Genomic DNA, 13,096 nt, shown 5'->3' on the forward strand with positions numbered 1-13,096 from the left:
CATACTCATTTCACTGTAAGCAGGCACATCATTCATTAGTTACACCTGCATGTCTTTCCAGTTTGTCTTTACAAAGATAATATTGCCAAAGTTTTTACACTTTCATTTATATTACTACTAGGCGTAAAACTACAATTGAAGCACCAATTTTGCCCAACTAGTAGAATGTAGGTGTCCTAATCATATGCAAAAGTTATCCTAGTAGTGTGCAAAAAATGTCATAATGAAAAAAAACAAAAAACATTACACTGGAGCACACACACCATATTATCTAAATTGCTTCAGGCAGGACTCAGGACAAACATTTTATATTTTGGAGCATTGTGGCCCCTAACCTGAAATTTTAGGTCTCGTAGTAGAAGTTTTAGGGACAAACACTGTAAACTGACTTACAAGTAAATTATTCATCCCACTCATTTTCACTTGGCAGGAATGTAGAGCAGAAGTTTGTCAGCAACAAAAATATTCAAGAACAACAAATTATTAGGGATGGGCGAGTACCAATACCAGACTTTTTTTTCAAGTACTTGAGTACTCGTGACGCCGACGAGTACAAGCGACAGATGGCGGAGATGGGGGGTGGAGATGTTGAGTGTGTCCTCCTTGCCTGTAGCTGGCGCTACCCTGCAGCAGTTTAACACCATGGCAAATCATGAGGATCACTTCCTGTTTTGACAAGTTCAAGCTTTGTTTTTTTGGACCTTTGAATAAAACTCAGAGAAACGGTTAAGCCTTTTTTTTTTTTTTTTTAGTTTGCACTTGAATTTATTTTAAACAGATACTAAAGCTCAGAAAGACTTGAGGGTTTGTTGTTTTTGCACTTTTATTTATTACAAGTGAATCTTAAACTAAAAGAGCATTTTTGTGTTTTATTTTGAGCGTTAACACTATTGAAGAGTAACTGTGCTGTTTTTTTGTGCAACAATAAAGGAAATATTTTTGTTTAAAAATATCTTTTAGTGATTTTTTTTTATTTATCAAAATGTACTACTGGTATCGGCACTTGGTATCGGTATCGGTGAGTATTGAGGGTCTGAGTATCGCTATCGGTCTGAAAAAAAGTGGTATACTATCGAACATCCCTACAAATTAGAATAAAAACAAAACTGTAAATTTACTGGTTTTAAAGGACACTTTACTTATTTAGCTATTCTCAGCAGTAAAACGTCAATATTTTGTCTAATTAGATAGTTTCATTATTTTTCATGTAGCCTGTACTACCTTTACAATGTTGCCACTTGCTGTCGACTGAAAATGACATCACAGTGCTGAGACCTCAGGCAATGACCAATCACGGCATGTTGTGATGTTAGCAAACTGAGCCATGACTGGTCATTGGCTGTTTCCTGTACATGAAAAATAATGACGTTATCACATTAATTATGGGCAAAATATTATCTTCTTTAATGCTGAAAATGGCTAAATGAATCAAATATCCTTTTAACAGGTGGGAGTATTAGATGAAAATTATTATGCTCAAATTTTAGTGGTAAAATGCCACCTTTAAGGCATAAAGTTCGAGGTCAGATTTAAAGGTCTCTTCTTCATGACGTTTTCGAAGCTGTGACGTCAGCAAGATTGTCTGCGCGAGGTGTGTCTCTTCCTCTTGGCGAAAAAAAAAAAAAGATACTAGGAAATCATCAGCACCACCAACAGCAGCAGCACCAGCGCCGCCCTGAAGAGAGATAGCGCGAACGAGAGAGATACAGTACCCACCTCCCCCCCACCTCTTCCTCTCCTACACACTCCCCACCTAACAACAACCTCAGCCCCGCAGCTAGGCTCTCTCACAACGACCCCACCCCGCCCCCAACCCCCCCTGGAGCGAGGGGACGGAGCGAGACGCACACCGAGGAAGAAGAAGAAGGGGAAAAAATAGAAGAAGACCGCTTCGGGTTGCCCTCAATCCGGGCCTACTAATGCTGTAGCGGAGAGAGGAAGAGCGACGACAACGCACTGATTGAGGAGTCGGCGTCGCGGTGTGGACCAAGGCGGAACCCGGGGGGGAACACGACGCTTGTTCATTCGCTTGTTCGTCACCATCATGGGATGTACGCTGAGCGCCGAGGAGCGAGCCGCTCTGGACCGGAGCAAGGCCATCGAGAAGAACCTGAAGGAGGACGGACTGGTGGCCGCCAAGGACGTCAAACTGCTCCTGCTAGGTAAGACTTGGTCATCGCCTCCCCCCCATCCCACTAATCACCAACCACCACCCCGGCCCGCCCTCTCTACTTCCCCGCTTCCTCACACCCTGTCCTCGGTCGGGCCGGTGGTGCTCTCCGTGGTACTGATTTCACCATTAGCCGCTCCCCTCCCTGTGTGTTCTTTCCAGGCGGTGGAGAGTCCGGCAAAAGCACCATCGTCAAACAAATGAAGTAAGTCTCTCCCCCCCCCCTCTTTTTTTTTTTTTATATTATTACTGCTTATTTATGCTTCCAAAAAGGCCTCGAGTTACCCCCCACCAGCTCCTCCTGCCTCCGCCCTCTTCCCCTCCCTTCCTCTCGGTTGAGCCGCCATGTTTCCAGAGGCCGAAGCCCGCGAGAAGTGCCGGAGGTTGGAGCACCTTTCGGCTGGGGAGGAGATCGAGGCCCCGGCTCGGCGGGTGCTGTTCGCTCGTCCCCGGTTCTGAAATGTACTTAACGAGGCTTTAGGGGTTGGGGGGCTTTTAGGCTGTGGGTGTTGTTCCTCTCTCCTCTCTGAGTGTGTGCGTTCGTGTGTGAGGTCAGCGCGGCTCCATTAGTGAATACCTCTGCTTTTAATCTTAATGGCTTTAAGTGCCCGATATCGGCGGGAGTACTTTGCCTATAAAAGCGGATTTACGTAGAAATATGGCTCGGAAAACCGCATCTAAACCTAAGCTAAATCACTCTTTGATGTTTTTAAATCACTGTTGTTGCTCGTACCTAAACCTCTTAGTGAAGTTTCGAGATGTTTTCATGGAAAATCACGGAGTCTATTGTATATTTTGTAATGTGAAGCTTCTCCGCAGTGCAGCCTCCCAGTCCCCCCCACCCCAATTCCTGCTTCCTCTCCTTCCTTCACCTATTTACCCTTTCAGTTATCTGTTTTCCATAACGACCATGAACGCAACCAAAATCTGCAAGTACTTTGGTTGTCCTCTCCCCCTTTTCTTTTCGTTCTTTTTTGTCTTTTTTTTTTTTTTTACATTTTAACCAGCATTAAATAGACAGATGGGTAGATAATATAGATAATAGATATCTCGTTACAAAGATTTGAAAGCTAGCTGGCTAGGTAGCAAATAAAATTGGATGGCTAGATGATAGAGCAGGGGGTCACCAATGTGGTGCCCGTGGGCACCAGGTATCCCCCAAGCACCACATGATCAGCCACGTGGGCCTGTTCGAAAAGTAGCTCGCTGGTGCTCATTTGATCAGTTTAGAAATATTGACATTTAACTGATTGCTACCAGGGCGGATGGATGGATGGTCGTCAGGGTGGATGAGTGGTTAGCACATCCACCTCCCAGTTCTGAGGACTCGGGTTCGAGTCCAAGCTCTGGCCTTCCTGGGTGGAGTTTGCATGTTCTCCCCGTGCCCGCATGGGTCTTCTCCAGGTACTCCAGTCTCCTCCCACATTCCAAAGACATGCATGGCAGGTGAATTGGGCGCTCCGAATTGTCCCTAGGTGTGGATGGTTGTTTGTCTCTGTGTGCCCTGCAATTGGCTGGCAACCAGTCCAGGGTGTACCCCGCCTACTGCCCAGAGCCAGCTGAGATAGGCTCCAGCGACCCTTGTGAGGAATAAGCGGTCAAGAAGATGGATGGATGGATGATTGCTACCATGTTAAATCATTATTGAGAGAAGGCATGTTCTGTACCACTTTTTTCAGACCGACACCAGTATTGTCTCTGATTACTTACCAATGTTAATAATCGATATTTCGAGTCCTTTTGATATATAAATTTTCATTTCATTCTCAATGACCCAAAAAAAGAAAAAAGAAAAAAAAAGGGGAACAAACACCTTTCTTTCTGATGAGTCAAACTGTCACAGTGTACTACTGGCAAGGTAGAATTACTCGCAATCTTTATTTTTTTTGCCTTAAGTATTAGTGGCTGGTATGATACCTAGTGTTGGTACTCGCCCATCCCTAATTGGGAGAAATTGTGGACATGATTAGTGTCTGAAAATACATAAATATTTTAATTTTAGCAAATTTGTTATTTCAGATATGTATATAAAACTGGTAGCCCTTTAGTCGGTCCCCAAGAACTAGCTATGAGGGATCATTATAGGTAGCTAATCTATCTATATCTATCTATCTATCTATCTATCTATCTATCTATCTAATGTCTTAATATCTAGCTAGCTAGCTAGCTAGATAGAAACAAAGAATGCTGGCTCAATCGATCAATAGGTAGATAGATTGATAGATGATAGAGGGATAAGTAAATAGGAAGGTATGTTGAGATACAGTAGAAAAAGCTGAATAGATTGGTGATGGTGATGAATAGATAAGATAGAAAGCTGGATGATAAAAAAAAATATAGGTAGTTAGATATATGATAGAGAAATGATAAATGGATAGGCAGGTATAAAGTTTTTACATGAATACACCACAAAAATGTTCATGTATGACGATCATAATTATTTCAAAATATTTTCTCCTCTTTAAGTGAGCAGGGCAGACAAGCTTGCAACCATACAAGAAAAGCTCAAAATGGCTCTTGTTGGTAACTTAGCATAGTGGCGGTACAAAGTTAGCCTCACAGGATATGAATAATTGAATTGAAAAAAGCCAGTCCATTTGGGGGGGATGCACTAACTTGCGCTATAGTCACTCGCAGCTGCAGATATGTCAGAGAATTTCTATTTTTAAACTTAAGTGTGATTGGTCCAAGCTGCGGATGCTGAAAAGCTTTGAAAATGGCATATTTTAGAATCTGTCTTTTTTTTTTTTTTTTTTTTCCGATTGGCCAGGTTGTTGAAAGAAAGGGACTTTTGTCTCCCATTGTTGAGAGTCGATTGTTAATAGCAAAACAGACACGATGACAAAATATATATTTAAGACATACACACATATTTACAGAGTACACAGGCAATATAAAGTGTTTAATAGTGCAGTAATACTGATCAAATTGAATTGTATGAAGGATGCAGAGTAGTGAAGATGCTACCTTGAAGTAGCACAGTCATCATCGCCTCCAATGTAAAAATATCCTCTTTGTTGATCAGCGTAGAGTAGACTGAAAGGTTTACCAACATACATATTAAAAGAAACAATACATTTAAACATGATCATTTTGGCAATCAAACCATGCTGATGAAATTGTTGCGTAAACTACTAATGGTTATTCGCAGCCCGGACTCTTTATTAATTCAATCCTCTCTCGCGCGGTGGTTTGTGTGTCTTATCCACTTCTCATCCATAATTACACAATTTTGCACACAGCCAGCCGCACAAAATATTAAAAAGGTCTCCCTTTCTGTGCCTTCCATGCAGGAACTGCACAGTCACAATCCAGGAGTGGATTTTCATTGTGAAGTTGGGATGAACTCTCTTTACAGTTTGAACGTGTATTACAAACTAGTGATAGGAAGTCACGTAAATTGTAATAGTCTTAAAAGTATCTTACATTCTGTCTTAACTGTCATAACTTATACATTGCTTAAATAGCACACTAATAAACAATCCCCTGCATCGTCGTCATAAGACGACCGGTTGAGTTCCAACAGGAACATATGGCAGAACGGGCCAATTTCCTTGTGCTAACATCTGTGTGTGTCTGCAGGATTATCCATGAAGATGGCTTCTCTGGGGATGACGTGAAGCAGTATAAGCCCGTGGTCTACAGCAACACCATCCAGAGCTTGGCAGCCATCCTGCGAGCTATGGACTCGCTGGGAATCGAGTTTGGAGACAAGGATCGAAAAGTCAGTTGCCTCCGGCTTGAAATGCTCCAACGCTATAAATGATGAGGGATGGCAGGGATGAGATGAATGGTCACAGAAAAAAAAAAGATTTACAGAACCGTAAATGTTCTTTTAGATAAGATGTGTGTATATATATATATATATATATATATATATATATATATATATATTTTTTTTTTTTTACATTAATAAACATCTAGATTAGTTAACCATTTCAACCCTTTAAATACTCACGTCTCGTGTCACTCTCCACTTCATCCTCCTTGCTTGATAAGAGCGTCTGCTTCTTGCTGTTGTCGGTTAAGGTCTGGGCGTTCCAATAGTGTGTCTTTTGCACACCACTGGTACGCTTGACAGTTTGGTGTCTGATGGTAGACTAGGCTTTAGACCAGCTCGGACCAGGTCTAAGTTGTGGCGCAAGTGATTTTGATTTTGGTGAATTTGATCCAGCTGCAGGCGCACGGATTCTGCACTCCATTAATATGTGTGTGGAGGGTGTGTGTGTGTGTGTGTGTGTGTGTGTGTGTGTCATTGTATTTCATTCACAAACATGACAACAGTGTCAATTCATTATCATATCGTCTCAGTTCCACTACAATGCACCGACACGTTTTTTTTCGCTGCTCTTCCTGAATCATGTCTGCACACGTCTAGTAAGAGGATGGAATAGTCCAGGAATAGCCAAGTTCAGTCCTCGAGAGCCGCTATCCAGCCTGTTTTCCATGTTTCTCGCCACTAACACACCTGATTCATGATTAGGCTCGTTATGCAAGCTTGCTGATGAGCTGATCATTAGATTCAGCTGCGCTGAAGGAGGGAAACATAGAAAACAAGATGGATAGCGGCTCTCGAGGATCGAAATTGGCCACCATTGGAATAGTCCATCGCATGTTGATGGGTGGTCGTAAACAGAGGACTCCCATGTAACAATGTACTTCACAAGAACTTATAAATGATATATAATATTTTTTAGGGCTGTCAAAGTTAAAGCTTTAACTTTGACAGCGCTATATTTTTTTGAATTTCTTCTGTAATGAATAAGAATTGAAGTAATGGTGTTGTGTGGGATGACTTTGCACATTTATGACTCAATTCATTCTTCACGATACCATGATTTCTCTTGTTTATTTATTTATTGGTATTTATGGTATCGTGAGGAATGAATGGACCCACAATCCTGTCTGAAGTCATCTCAACACATTCCCATACACTTAAAATAATAACGTACTTTAATTATTTTCATATTCCTGTAGCTCACTGCATGTTATTCACAACCTTGGAATGTTGTGTTGTAAACTATGGATTCTCGATCAAGGCTCTTAAACTTTCCACACCAAGTACCATCTAAAAAAAAATAAAAAATACTTAACTCCCCAAGTACCATCATAATGAGCAACATTAAAATGCAGCAAGTAGGCCTTATAAACGAGGCAGTGCTTTTATTCCTAAAAAGTATATGTGATATTATTGTAAGCATTTCCCATTCTGCAGTTTGAGCATTAACACTGCAATTAAATATAGAAAAAGGAAAGACAATCCTGTTGGTCAGGTAATAAATCCACGATAAAACTACTCAAGACATAAACTGATGTTTTTTCAATGAGAAAAGTTTATTTTTTTAATCATCACTGAAACACAATATTAAAACTAGTGTCTTCTTCAAAGTGAGTACTTTAGTGTATATTTTTTAAACAAATTTCTTCTTAACAGAGACTTTCTGTGAACAAATTACAGTCAATTGTTTCATTTTATAAACTGTGACATTTTTTGTGTAACATTGCAAAAGTAAATAAATTGATGAAATTACTTACTTTTCATAGCGTATGCAAAACTTGAGTCAATTCTGGACAGCTAAATGTCTTACAGAAGGAAAAGTAAGCTCATGAGTCTTCCTCGGCTGAAGACTTCCGTACATTTCCCCGCCACTCTTATGGAGGTGCTCCCCCTAGCGGCCCGCCAAGTAATTGCTCAATAAGTAATGAACAATGGAGCCGTTATAGTGGCTATATTTTAGCTACAAATATCTCGATACTTGCATAGGCGTATCAATCATCTATCGGGAGACTAAGTATCACGATTTATCACGATATCGATATATCGTCACACTCCTATTGCACAGAAAAGTGAAATTAAATTTGCACTCTGACACCTACGTGTGTGCAATATGAAATGCAGCAATCCTTGTTTTCCAGGCGGATGCCAAGCTGGTGTGTGACGTGGTAAGTCGCATGGAGGACACGGAGCCATACTCTGCGGAGCTTCTCTGCGCCATGAAGCGCGTTTGGGCTGACGCCGGGACGCAGGAGTGCTTCAACCGGGCTCGCGAATACCAGCTTAACGACTCGGCCCAATAGTGAGTGACGCACGCTTCTATTTATTCGTTTATCTATTGACCAAACGTTTGTATACAGACACTACTTTTGTACACTGTGGTCATGTATTTTATTTTACTGTTGTGTTGCATAATGTCAATTTGCCTCTTGACCGATCCCCGTTTCTTGTTCCTTGTCAGCTACCTGGACAGTTTAGACCGGATTGGGGCTGCAGACTACCAGCCCACGGAGCAGGACATTCTGAGAACCCGAGTGAAGACCACTGGCATTGTGGAAACTCACTTCACCTTCAAAAACCTCCATTTCAGGTAGGTCCCTCCCCCCTTGTAGCAGAGATGCTACTTCGAGATCCGTTTTCAAGCTCTCTCCTTGGCTCTCTTTGCAGGCTCTTTGACGTGGGAGGTCAGAGGTCAGAGAGGAAGAAGTGGATCCACTGCTTTGAGGACGTGACCGCCATCATCTTCTGCGTGGCCCTGAGTGGTTACGACCAGGTGCTCCACGAGGACGAAACAACTGTAAGTGTGACTCCAGTGAAGGATTATAGCTTAGCTTCAAAAGTCATTTGGCTGTAATGAACTGAGCTTGCTTTATACCTGCAATTCATTTGAAAGACTTTGTGGAGCAGTTTTGCAAGATTACATTGATGCGTCCAAAAAAAATAACAGTTAGGCCTTTCATCAGGCCACGTAACCAGCTCTCACAATCAAAGTCCCTGTAAAGTGACAATAAATGTTTCTTCTAAATTTGGTGCAACACAGAAGAGTTTTGTTAAACCAAATTTGAATGATTTTAAAAAAAAAACAAAAAAACAAAAAAAAACGCCAAGTATATTATTAAATGAGTTCTTAAATTTGTAAAGTCAAGCAATTGTTTGTCTGCTGAACGCGTGAAACCACATCTTGTTGGGGGGGAAAAAAGGAAAAAAGATCCTACTTCATCCTGATACTTTGATAGTAAAAAAAAACCAAAAAAAAAACAAAAAACCCAACAACAATTCTGTAAATGTCCTTCCCTAAAATGTTGATCTGTTATTACTTACACTACATTACATCATATTAGACAGTGCTATGGCCTGGCTAAATGAAGGCTTCTCCCCTGATTTCAACACAGCTCCTTGGTGCCAAGATGATTTAAAAAAACAAAAAACAAAAAATGCTCAAGTGGCAGATGCTAAAACTTGTCCCAGATGACTTTGGGTAAAAGGCAGACACTACAGCCTGGACTGGTTGACAGTCAATCACCGGGCTCAGTTTGTTTTCTTTCTACTCGAAAAGGTAAGAAGCGAGTATCTTGACATTTAGAAGAAAATGCGTTGTTTTCAAATAGCAGTAACCTCAAGATCGATCACTTCTCGGTCGTAACTATTGGGGTGAAAGTGGTGGACGGCAACATTTAGCGTGAAAGGGGCGGCAAAGTTGAATGTAGTAGAACAGAATGACTTTATGAAGAACAGACGTTCCATTCCGCGGCGTTTCAATCAGGCTAAATGTTGCCTTATTTTCCTCCGTGAAAACAGCCTATTGTAGCTACATTATGCTAACGGAATGTGAACGGTACTACTGAATGGAGATAACATTCACGGCCATATCACACTAAGTAGTGAATGGGTCTATATGTTTTTCACAATCGTCAATTTCCATAACTGACAGCCCACCTTTCGGCTAATGCACAATGACGCTAGCCTGGGGGCGACATACACTAATAATGACTAGAATCAGGTTGACGTCCGTCGAGCGGGGTGACTACAATATGTAACTGCATATTAACATCGGAATGAGGTCCAATTAATTGACGTAATTTGCACATCGTTTTGGAGTACAGCACAGGACTGGACTTCGACCGACTAATGCAATATAATCTGCACGTCCCGTGGACATCAATTGTTTAGTGGGGATCAGAGTCTCATTCCGTGAAGTAGCCAGCTTTGTAAAACATTATAAAACTTCTTACCTCTGAAAACATAGTTTAATTGGATATGAAGAGCCCAGTCTTCAGTATTGAGATCGTGCACGTACGAGTGCCCGCAGCGTGTACGAGCGTGCAGTTTGTTTTCGGCCACAGGTGGCAGTAGAGATTTGAAATTTTAAATCTTCCATATAGCTAGCTGCTTTAAACACAACCACATTGCTTCCACTAGCTTCATGCTAACGCTAATAAGCGTCTGTTGTGATTAGGGTGGCCTTTTCCATAAGGTCGAAAAGGAGGACATATATTAAACATATATCAACAAAGTTTTGCATGGTTTATAGATCATGTTGGTAAAAAAAAATGGTAAAAAAATATCAATAAAAAGTCAAACTTCTTTTGACTATTTAGTTTACAGTACCATGTTTTTAAAGATGTTTTGGCATTTTGGCGAGCGTTGCTTTTTTCTTTTTTGCTTCAGATAGCCGCACATGAACCAATGATATACAAGATTTGTAACTGAAACCACTTTTGGCCAATCACAGACCAGTTGTGACAAACGTGGGGTGGGGCTGATGTTGGGTCACATAAACTCAACCTCGCCTCATTTTCTTTAAAAAGGACGACAAATCAGCAGGATGCAGGACATGTCACTGAAAATTACGACTGTAGGATGTTACTACTGTTAGAGTGTAACAGACATTTTCCTTTATTTCAGTGGTGAAAGATGATGAATTATTTTCAATTATAATCAGGATAACATAACAAATTAAACTTTCCTCCTCAACTGTATTCCGTAAAATCTTGTCGCGGCAGAATCGCATGCACGAGTCCCTCATGCTGTTCGACTCCATCTGCAACAACAAGTTCTTCATCGACACCTCCATCATCCTCTTCCTCAACAAGAAGGACCTCTTCGCGGAGAAGATCAAGAAGTCGCCGCTGACTATCTGTTTCCCCGAATACACAGGTGACCGTTTGCCCCCCACCCCCGCAAAATCAACTTCCCCGAAACTTAATGTGCGCGTTGCTCTCCTCTCCACCAGGTGCTAACACTTATGACGACGCTACCGCCTACATTCAGGTTCAGTTTGAAAGTAAGAACCGCTCTCCCAATAAGGAGATCTACTGTCACCTGACCTGTGCCACGGACACAGGAAACATCCAGGTAGTGTTCGACGCAGTCACCGACATCATTATCGCAAACAACCTGAGAGGGTGCGGCTTATACTGAGCACGGGCGTCGTCGCGGAGAGCGTGAGGCGTTATATCATTTTCATGATACTTAAAAAAAAGGAAAAAAAAAGAAAAAAAAGAAAGAAATAATAAAACACACAAAAATATGTAATTCAACACGTCCAAAACGGACCCAAAGAGCTGCCGCCAGACATCACGTCGGATTCATGTCATGATTTTGTCCCCTTCCTCTTCTTATGAGTTCACCACCCCAGTTTTGTCTTTGAATGTTTGAATAATTTGCTGATGAGCGGAAACAAACAAGTGGGGGAGGGGGCAGGAGCGGTAAATAACCCCCGTCTGCCGCTCCGTTTGGACAAGCTTGTAAGATGGCGCAGACGATGCTGATAATGTATTAGGGGAGGCGCCGACATTCTCACGGCCGGGAATCTCTCCTCCCCTTTTGAGGCCGCGCACATGACCGAGTAGCCTGCAGGTCTGTTTCGCTCTTTTTCTCTTGTACGTCAACAAAAAGAGGGTATTATCCTGCCCAGAGTGGCCTCCTGTACTACGAGGACTGATAACGCTCAGAGGGGGGGAAAAAAAAGAAACTGTCATATTGGTGCCAACCATCTGAGAACAGATTAGGATTAGTTGGTTATTATTTAAAGTTCTAAGCATCAAATTGATTTTTGGTTTAAGCCTCATGCCCCTTCCTCCAATCACATTTTTGATTTGTACTGGTAGCCCTCAATGTGAATCTGTTTAGACATAGAAGACTGCACAAGGAGAATATCATCGGAGGCAGCCTCTGTCTTGACTATCGAATTCAAAGCCTCCATTTTAAAACATTCTCCCCTCCCATCGATCATCCTCTTTTCACACACAGAAGTACAACTGTTCATTTTCACCCCAAACTCCGCCTCCCCCATCCCTGTATACACGTCTCCTCTCATATCCGATCACCTTAAAAGCACCGTATTGTATATAAATATATGACGATTATACCAGATTTTTTTTTTTTTTACTGTGAATGTTTTTGTGCCGCACCCCATCTTACTCTGTAGTTCATTGGTTGCTCTCATGTGGAATGTTTGTGCTGAGCCAATCGAATGTTGTGTTTACATTAAAGCTACACTTTTCCTAACTACTCCCATGTGTGTGCGTTCATGCTCTCAAAAATCGCGGTCAACTGAGGTGAGGTCGCCAAAGGAGAACGTTGTTCGGCAAACCAGGAGATTGGGAGCAGCTCTTGCGTGGCCGCGCTCGCTGAAACGTATTATCCAACGTGAAAAATGTGGCGCGGGCTCGCGATTTATTAGGTTAAAAGTGTTCTCTCCTCACGGACGAGCGGCCATTCCTTTATTGAATGACTCGGCGGGATCAGCCGTCTGACCCGCTTCTGTCGCTTTAATGGCTGTGATGTTCATTACCGCGCCGCTGAGCCTTGGTGGGGCGGCCTCCTTTTGCGCAATTACAGGTTAGCAGGTTGCTACTCCCCGCGAGACACCATTAATAGAGCTTTTAATTACACGTTGAAGATTCTTCTCATATTTAACATGAGCGCTCAGTCACATGTAGGTCACAACCTGCACCAGGCTGATACCAGCCTCTCAAGTTATAGCACGTTTGTTGCTGAACTTAAGTTGAAAATAAAATGGACGTTTACTCCGATACATTACTGCAAAATAACATGAAAAGCGGCAATTGACAGGAAGTAGATCACTCAGAGAAAAGAAGTGGCAAACCAGAAAATTAAATTAAACAGACAAACTGCTGTGTAGGCCA

General features: G+C 41.9%; 1 protein-coding gene across 2 annotated transcripts; it reads left to right on the forward strand.

Moving 5' to 3' along the window:
• The first annotated feature begins 1,624 nt into the window (after positions 1 to 1,624).
• On the forward strand, positions 1,625 to 12,458 carry gnao1b (guanine nucleotide binding protein (G protein), alpha activating activity polypeptide O, b). 2 transcript variants are annotated; one of them, XM_077518596.1, is made up of 8 exons: positions 1,625 to 2,162; positions 2,333 to 2,375; positions 5,753 to 5,894; positions 8,087 to 8,247; positions 8,407 to 8,535; positions 8,613 to 8,742; positions 10,949 to 11,102; positions 11,179 to 12,458. In XM_077518596.1, the coding sequence occupies exons 1-8, from the start codon at positions 2,045 to 2,047 to the stop codon at positions 11,364 to 11,366; spliced, it is 1,065 nt and encodes a 354-aa protein (XP_077374722.1). In that variant the 5' UTR covers positions 1,625 to 2,044; the 3' UTR covers positions 11,367 to 12,458. The 2 variants fall into 2 exon arrangements, with proteins under 2 accessions (XP_077374722.1, XP_077374721.1); XM_077518595.1 differs by lacking the exons at positions 1,625 to 2,162; positions 2,333 to 2,375 and adding an exon at positions 2,393 to 2,632.
• The last annotated feature ends 638 nt before the right edge of the window (positions 12,459 to 13,096 follow it).

The sequence above is a fragment of the Festucalex cinctus genome, chromosome 4 (assembly GCF_051991245.1).
Source record: "Festucalex cinctus isolate MCC-2025b chromosome 4, RoL_Fcin_1.0, whole genome shotgun sequence".
Lineage (NCBI taxonomy): Eukaryota > Metazoa > Chordata > Actinopteri > Syngnathiformes > Syngnathidae > Festucalex > Festucalex cinctus.

Bases quoted from the DNA above. Each gene is read 5' to 3' on its own strand.
- gnao1b (XM_077518595.1), top strand. From the start codon at position 2,430: ATGCTTCCAAAAAGGCCTCGAGTTACCCCCCACCAGCTCCTCCTGCCT. The intron at 8,536-8,612 runs GTAGGTCCCTCC...CTCTCTTTGCAG, and splicing joins TTCAAAAACCTCCATTTCAG to GCTCTTTGACGTGGGAGGTC. The intron at 11,103-11,178 runs GTGACCGTTTGC...CCTCTCCACCAG, and splicing joins CTGTTTCCCCGAATACACAG to GTGCTAACACTTATGACGAC.